At 34.6% G+C, this 8,806-nt stretch overlaps 1 protein-coding gene across 1 annotated transcript in view; it reads right to left on the bottom strand.

Moving 5' to 3' along the window:
* LOC145270166 (uncharacterized) overlaps positions 1 to 8,553 on the bottom strand; it is a 417,807-nt gene extending 409,254 nt beyond the window's left edge. Inside the window, exons 1-2 of the mRNA XM_080125786.1 lie at positions 8,542 to 8,553; positions 7,513 to 7,649 (exon numbers count right to left, since the gene is read on the bottom strand). Coding sequence (XP_079981912.1) covers positions 7,513 to 7,649; positions 8,542 to 8,553 — 149 coding nt within the window. The remainder of the gene's footprint in view (positions 1 to 7,512; positions 7,650 to 8,541) is intronic.
* Between the last annotated feature and the right edge of the window lie 253 nt (positions 8,554 to 8,806).

Here is an 8,806-nt window from a genome sequence, read left to right as displayed (position 1 = left end):
GTAAATACCGCTGATTTGATAGGAAGGGGCGGGGAGCAGGAAGTGGGAGGCGAAAGGGATAGATGTGTGCCTATTTACTTGCCTCCCCACGAGGACAGGGTTAGACAGTCGTTATTTTATTTTTTTGTCTTTTTTTGTTGTTTTGTTTAGTTTTTTTTTGTTTTGTTTTTTTCTTTCTTTTATGTGAAAGAGGAAATTCATCTCTCCCCCACCCCTCAAAAAAGAAAAAAGAAAAGAAAAAAAAGATACTCTGGATTTGAAACTAAAAAAAAACATTTTTGCCCAAATCTCGGGTGATCCTTTGCAGAGGGAGGGCTGGATTACACCCACCCTGACCCGATTTTGTTTCTAACGTTGCACTCGGGGTTGAGGGGAAAACTATATCTCTATACATTTGCCTTCCTACGAGGGCATAAGTTAAACGCAAGGTCGATTTTTAACATTCCAGCTCCCCTAAAATGTGCCCAATGGATTTGGAAAAAAAAAAATGAACAAAAATGGCCAGCCTAGAAGCACCCCCAATTTTGCTAACCTAATCCTAACCCTAACCCTAACCCCCAATTTTGCTCTCTTGTAATAGACGTCGTCATTATTCTAGTTTCGCTTTTTCTTGCTTACATGCTCCTATTCCGAATTCGTAGCAGTGGGCCGACATTAGTGGACTTTTTCCTACCAAAACGTTTATTAATAATGTATTCTTTTAAGTTCACCCAATTCCAACTTATCAAGGACTGGAGGCCACTCGAGGATGAGGATTAATGCGTGTCAATTACAGCGTAGTAAACATAAGTAGTGGGAATTTTGTAAATTGGATTACTTAGGGGGACAGTTCATCAAGAACTTGTTTACATTGGACTTGAAGACAATCAGGTTGTAGTCAGCTGGAAAGTAGGCAATCGGAAGACAGTTCCACAGGCGTGCAGTTCTAAGGAAGAAACTTTATTCATGGAATCTATGTTTAGGTTTAGGCACAGATAAAGAGTGGGGGAATTATTGGTAGCGTTTTCTGCTAGACGAGTGTTTTTCGTGAAAGTTTGGCGAGAGGAGACCATAGATTGAAGCTCAGACGAGCACTAGCCATTGAAATAACGATAAAGCAGAGACAGTCTCGCAACGTCTCTTCTGTGGGAAAAAGGTTGCAGGGAAGAGAAAAGTGCATCCCCCACTAAGCTACGAAGTTTATTTTGAACTCTATCAAGGCAGGATAAGCTGCTTCTAGCAGCTCCCGTTCAGATGTGGCAACAGTACTCCATTATTGGCCGTACCTGGCTTTTATATAGGTAGAGAATTGCATCAGGAGTGAGATATATACTGGAGCGATAAAACGATAATTGGTTTAGGAGACGTCTCCCTGAACTACTTTTTCTTTTTATTGCTCATATGCCCCTATCCCGGATTCGTAGCAGCGAGCCGATATCAGTTGACTTTTTTTTTTACCAAAACGGCCATTTAAAATGTTTTTTAAACGTTTAACCTATTTCAAAGTGATATAAATTGTTGCACATTAAAAATAAATTAAATAAAAACAAAAATGATTTTTCTTATTTCGAATTATTTAATCAATTGAAAATTCCATGAATATTAATAAAGGTATTGGACATTGGTGCAGTCTGAGATACAGTGAATAAAAAAGCTATTCCAAAAGCGAGCAGTACGAGGAATGTACAAGCGAATCACCGCTTATCAAGGCTTAACGGTCACTTGAGGATAAAGTTATAAATTTGTCAAGTGAAGGGCGAGAAAAAACATGAGGACCAATAGACATGTTTGAAACTGGGCAGAGTCTGAATATTTGAAAAGACGTCTTAACAAAAAATATTAGATAGGATTGAAAAAAAATACATTCCACTCCACCCAATTCATATACAACACCTCCGATACTTGGCGTCATGATTGATCTAACTATTTTCACTATTGCAAATGAAAGAAACCACAAGTAGTGTAAAGTGTAGTGTATAAAACATAATATGTATTTATCATAAAGAATGCAGGAGCCACTAAAGTGGTATGGGAGGAACGTGTTCGTAGCATGCGGTTAAACATGGTATGAATGTCCCCATTTAGTTTCTGAAGCCAGTAGTATTCATAGGACTGGTTTATTCCACTTAGTTCTCAAATAGGAGTGATTTGTACCTCAAAACACCCTACCCCCCTCCCGAGCTTTCCATCTCCCTGGGGTTAATTTCTAACGGGTCGGTCATTGATTCCACTTTGTTTTCAAATCGGGGTGATTTGTACCCCACAACAGTTTTATAGTAAAAATTTAGCTTTTAATGTATTTTTTTTGACACGAAATGATTCCGCAAAGCCTATCTAGCGATATTACCTGATCTCCTGTAGCAGATGTCTCCCTAGTTTTTACTTTTGCTTTTCTCGTTCACGTGCTCCTATTCCGAATTAATAGCAGCGATCCGACATTACTCTCCCTACATTACTATTTTTCCACCCAGTCTATTCCTCTCACTTGATGTACACACATTTGTACATATACAATATATTTGTAGTCATCGACATACAGTCCTGTTTGGTTGTATCACAACTCCTCAGTGCCGCTAGACTAGTACCTCTCCACAGCCGAGGATTGAACCTAGAACCATCGCGTTGGCAGTCAGCAGTTTTACCGATCGACCCAAGTAAATAATCTCGCCAACCGTCTATTTCAACTGTTTAACCTATTTTTAAACCGATACAAATTAGTACACAATAAAAATAATTAAATTAAATCAAAAATTATTTTTCGTATTTCGAATTATTTAATCAAGTAAAAATGCTATTTTTTATTTAATTACTAAATTTAAAAAGCTTTTCTAGCAAATTATCTAACAAGTAAATAATAAACAAAAATATCATAAAAACTGAATTTAATTTAAAAATTACAACGTTCTTTTCCCTTTCCGCACTACAGGTTCGCGCCTGCCTGCCTGCCTACTACCACATTTTTTTCCTCAAAACACACCTCCAAACACCCGGGCTACGCCGGGCACCCAAGCTAGTTTAATATAATTTTTTTTTTTAATTGGACAATACAACAAAATAAAAATATAATATATATATACATATACGCTCAAATTACGTTTATATATATATATATATATATATATATATATATATATATATATATATATATATGTTTGTGTGTGTATAAATTCGTATTTCTGTTTGTTTGTTTGTTTGTTCACAATTTGATTAATATATACAAAATGTCCATCTATATCAAAAACACTTGTAAACGTTTTTGTTAATTTTTAAATTTTTTATTTTCATACTTTGTGGACCAGGCGCGAACGCAGACCCCACAATTTTTATGAACCACCGTTCTACCAGATAAAACATACCCATTCCTGTGTCTCGATACATCTTCTATCATTATATTTAATCTGTTTTTTAAAACAGTCAACCATATAGGAGCCTATTCGTGACCAGACACACACACATTCAGCTTTATAATCTAGATATATATATATATATATATATATATATGTGTGTGTGTGTATGTATATAAATTTGTCCACAATTTGATTAATATATACAAAAGGTCCCTTACTTTACTCCTTCATTTATTTCTATATATAGTATAATTCTTGCGAAATATACAATTAAGAGATCATCTCATTTGCATATTACATTAAGAAAAATTGATTTTACTAAATAGCGGTATCTTACTTTACGTTTCTAGCGAGAGAATTGTTTTAAGTGTTCTATTTATAATTGTTATTTAATAAATTTTAAACAACAATTATGTTGATAATATATTTAACTAGCAAAAGTACCCGTCGTTTACTGGGTTCAAAAACAGCTTACAGAAAATGGATTCTGATTTATGAAAGTATGATAGGTTATGAAAAGGAAGGGTTGTAAAAAGATAGCTTCGAATTTGGGGGTATCAAAACCAAAGCAAAATATGATGATAGTAAAAATAAAATAGATAAACCCCATAACTCATTATACCATGCCGTTTCACGCTGAAACACTTATCACAATATTCTGTGGATCTATATTTAAAAAAAATCTTGTTAAACTTTGTGACATATTTCCATTCTATGGAGGTCAGGTGCGAACGAGCACCCAATAATTTTATCATACCATATTTCTTTAAACTGAAACATAATTATCAAAGTATACTTACGCAGATAAATATGAAAAGTCTTTATTAAAGTTTGTGCCTATTTCCATTCTATGGAAGCCAGGCGCGAACGCTGACCCCACAATTTTATTATACCATCCCTATTTAAGTTAAAACATACTTATCAAAGTATTCTCATGTACATCTATATCAAAAACACTTGTAAACGTTTTTTTTTTTAATTTTTAAATTTTTTATTTCCATACTTTGTAGACCAGGCGCGAACGCAGACCCCACAATTTTTATGAACCACCGTTCTGCCAGATCAAACATACCCATTTCTGTGTCTCGATACATCTTCTATCATTATATGCAATCTGTTTTTTAAAATAGTCAACCATATAGGAGCATATTCGTGACCAGACACACACACACACACACATTCAGCTTTATGATCTATATATATATATATATATATATATATATATATATATATATATATGTATATATGAATTCGTATTCCTGTTTGTTTGATTGTTTGTTTGTCCACAATTTGATTAATATATACAAGATGTCCCTTACTTTACTCCTTCATTTATTTCTATATATAGTATAATTCTTGCGAAATATACAATTAAGAGATCATTTTATTTGCATATTACATTAAGAAAAATCGACTTTACTAAATAGCGGTATCTTACTTTATGTTTCTAGCGAGAAAATTGTTTTAAGTGTTCTATTTATAATTGTCATTTAATAAATTTTAAACAACAATTATGTTGATAATATATTTAATTTAATTTATTCTGAAGTATTATTTCCAAAAGGTTCCTTACTTTACTCCTTCATTTATTTCTATATAAAGTATGATTCTCGCAAAATACATAATTAAATAATATAGTAAACAAAAATATCATAACAACTGAATTTAATTTAAAATCACTATGACAAAATGGCTTTTTTAAATTTAGTATTTAAGTAAAAAGAAAATGGTATTTTTACTTGATTAAATAATTCGAAATAGCAAAAATGATCTTTGTTTTCAATTATATGATAGACTAGACTGGGTTGAACCGTCTCCTTAAGTAATCCAATTTACAAATTTCCGCTACTAACGATTATTACGATATTGTCCCATTGACTACTGTACACTCATTAACCTTTATCCTCGAGTGACCTCTAGGCCTAGATAATTTGTGCCTCCGATGTAAAAATAAGACATGTAAGAAATTCGATTGCAACGGGGAAGAAAATGGGGGATGATGAGGATCTGGCTTCAGACCAAAAACGATTTGACCACCTCATGCGTTGTAATATGCGGTAGTTTCTACGTGTAAGAAACTTTTAAAAACAGCCTTGTCTGGGGTAGTTCTATTGAGTCTCCCGGTCCGCTGTTTCAGATTTTATTTTTCTCTGAGAAAAGTTTAGTGTACCTATTTACTATGCCTCCCCACGGGACAGAGTTAGACACCAGGGTCGTTTTTTAACGTGGAGAAAAGGTACAAAAATAAAAATTGTCTCAGTCGTGAAGGACTGATCCTCCACCGAAAGAGAACAAGAAATGGAAGTGCAACATCTGAAGAAAAGATACTACACTTTGATCTTGACCAAAATAGTGTAGGCACTCTACCAGGAAACGTCGGCAAGGTTACTCATGAATATTATTAAGGCCAGAGTTGAACTCTAGTGTATAGAGTAGGGTCTATAAATACCAACAACAGAAGCAAACAGATAAAAAAAAAACATACGGTTTTATAAGAAAATAAAAAAAGATTCCAAAACAAAGACACCTGTTAATTTTGAACTGCTATCAAAAATTCCCACAATGCACTGAGGTTGAACAAGCTGAATGTATTTGTAAAAAAAAACATCATAAAGGGGAAAAAAAACGAGATCAGTATATAATATTAATAAATCTAATAATACTAGCATTACTACTACTACTACTACTACTACTACTACGAATTAATCGCCGTTTACTTCCCTTAAGCTATATGCGTATATAGTTTAGTCATACGCACTAAAATATTCTTTAGTTTTAGGATTGAGTTATGTTTAAAAAAAGGATTAAATTTTAATTTGATTAAGTAGCTCTAATTTGCCATTTTCTCCCCAAGTAATTTATTGCTTATTATTAAGTTTCACTCTTTGCCTCTCTTATTGTAAGTTGGTTCAATCACATACACACACACACACACACACGTATGTATTATGTATGTATGTATGTACCCTAAAGGGCGAATAAACCCTTTTTCGGGGTCAACGGCCAACTAGCACCGTATGTATGTGTGTGCTGGGATGGAGAGGGCTCCCGTAAGCCCTGGTGAAGGCAACCTTTCTAGGGAGAAGCAAATCTCTGATTTAAAAAACCATAAAGCGGGAGACCAGTACCCGCATTAAGCTGGTCTGCAGTTTAACTTGTTGCTGGCTATCTTGCTCTTGTTTGTTGCTGGATCTCAACATTTTGAACCGAGAGAGAGATACTTAGCTGTCGTACAAAGCTAAGACTCTGTAACATCATCTGTGTATAGATACTCCCTCAGGCATTTGTCTATTAGAATGGTCCTGTGGCGATGGAAGTCATTTTGGGGCTCATGGACTTTAAGTGTCTGAGGGAGTGGCACTCGTCTGACAAGACATTGCAATCATCATGTATGTATGTATGTATTATGTTTTAATGATGTCTCCATTTCCTCCATCTTCTGTAGTTTCGCCTGTGTTTCTTTCATAAGAGGTAGTGGTATACGCTGTGGCGTTGGGGTGGAATAAGGTTCTGTAATTGGTTTTAGAGGGATGTGTCATATTCTTCTCCAAATTTGCCTAGACCAGAGAATAATTTGGGTATTTCGTTTCTTGTTGCAGGTTCTGTTTGATGTTATGTAAACTTGGATGTACGTGACTAGGCCCAGAGTTTCAATGGCTAGTCTGCCTAATAATGGTTCTTCTAGGTCGGGGATGGTAAGCATTACCTGTTCTATTTGCTGTGGTTGTTTTCTCTGTAACATGCATCATGGCTTGTGAAGGGATTTGTTGGCAGTTTCAAGACCTGGTATGACTTTTTATTAAATCTTGGTATGCCCGGGTGACAGCAAAAATCCCTGCTGAGAAAAAAATGATATGATTTTTTTTCACAAAACAATGTCATTTTTTAAATATTTTTCATAAAACAATGTAATTTTGAAAATAATATATGATTTTGTTTCACAAACAATGTCATTTTTTAAACCTATTTTCGTTGCCAGTGCAAACTAATGATGACTCAAAGTAAAGGAATTATTTAAGGCATCTCATATGTTGGACAAAGGTTAGAGAGAGAGCGGAGGAAAAAATTAATGGTGTTTGCGAAAGATTCATATGAAATTTTAAAAAACGAAACAAAAAAATACAATTGACATGAGTTTATTTAAAAATGACTTCTCACGGCTTAGAAAAGCATCTTATGAGGATACATCTTATTTTTAAGCGCAAACATTGTTTCTAAGTAACCCTTTAAGCTCTTCTTTTCTTTTGAAGCCTTGATCACCTTAAGGATCTGTTTGTCAACTGCCAATTGGTCTTCTTTGCGTTCATTTGACAAAGTGTATTCCTGAAAAGAAAAAGAGGTACATTAGTTTCAGTGTAAGAAAGAAAACATTCTTATCAATAATATTGTTTACGCATAAGACTAAGTGGAACTGAACTTACACTCCTAGCAAATACGATCGCGAAACGACATGGCATCTTTTGTTTGAGGTAAAAACAAAATACGGCCACAAGATTAGCTAATCATCAGAAAATATTTTATTCAACGCAAGAAATAAAATCAAAATACAAAATTAAAACATTTTTTTTTCTTTTTTTTTTTACTCAAAGCATATCGCAACTTGGACGATATATATATATATATATATATATATATATATATATATATATATATATATATATATATATATATATATATATATATGGTGCCCACAAAGTTTAACTACATATATGTATAATCTACAGGATGCTTCCATATTTTTATTATTTAAATTTGTTTAAAATTGTTTCATTGTTCGATTAATTATTTTAGCGTTCTTGCAAAATTTTTTTCGTGTGAGATAGAGAGAGAGAGATAGAGAGAGGGAGAGAGATCATACGCCGGCACCACACCAAATAAGTGGGAAAGGTTAAGGAGGACAGAAAGACTGAGGAGAGAAAGCACTAGCCAGACCTCCGCTAGATGAGTGCAAAGAGGACTGGGACCTTGGGGAGTCTTGTTGCCACCCAAATTCCAATGAAGACCAATGGTTGCTGCCAACGAGAAATCAATGGTAAGCAGCTGCTATGATAACGAAAATTCATCTGTAATGGTCATCGAAAGCGGTGGAAATCTGGTGAGACTTGTTGTCACTCTAACTCCAGAGGACGCCACAAGTTGCTCTCAAAGAATAATCGTTGATAATGGCTTGTGTTACTACTTCTGGTGAGTAACATGTTAAGTTCTCTAACCTTACCCCATCCCCCATTACCACATCATCTACCCCCCCCAACAAAAAGAGTGAGACCGAATAGCCAAGTAGAGTCAAGGGTTAAGAAAAGACTGGGGGGGGTAAGCACTGACCAGACCTCCGCTGTATAAGTGCGAAGAGAACTGATATCTTGGGGAGGCTGATTGCCACTCAAATTCCAGTAAAGACCAATGGCCGCTGCCAATGAGAAATCAATGGCAAACAGCTGTTGCGATAATGCAAATATATGTGCAAATGTTATCGAAAAGGA

Source organism: Euprymna scolopes, chromosome 46 (genome assembly GCF_053919585.1).
Source record: "Euprymna scolopes isolate OS-2025 chromosome 46, ASM5391958v1, whole genome shotgun sequence".
In the NCBI taxonomy this organism is placed as follows: Eukaryota; Metazoa; Mollusca; class Cephalopoda; order Sepiida; family Sepiolidae; genus Euprymna; species Euprymna scolopes.
This window is presented reverse-complemented; position numbering and strand designations above follow the sequence as displayed.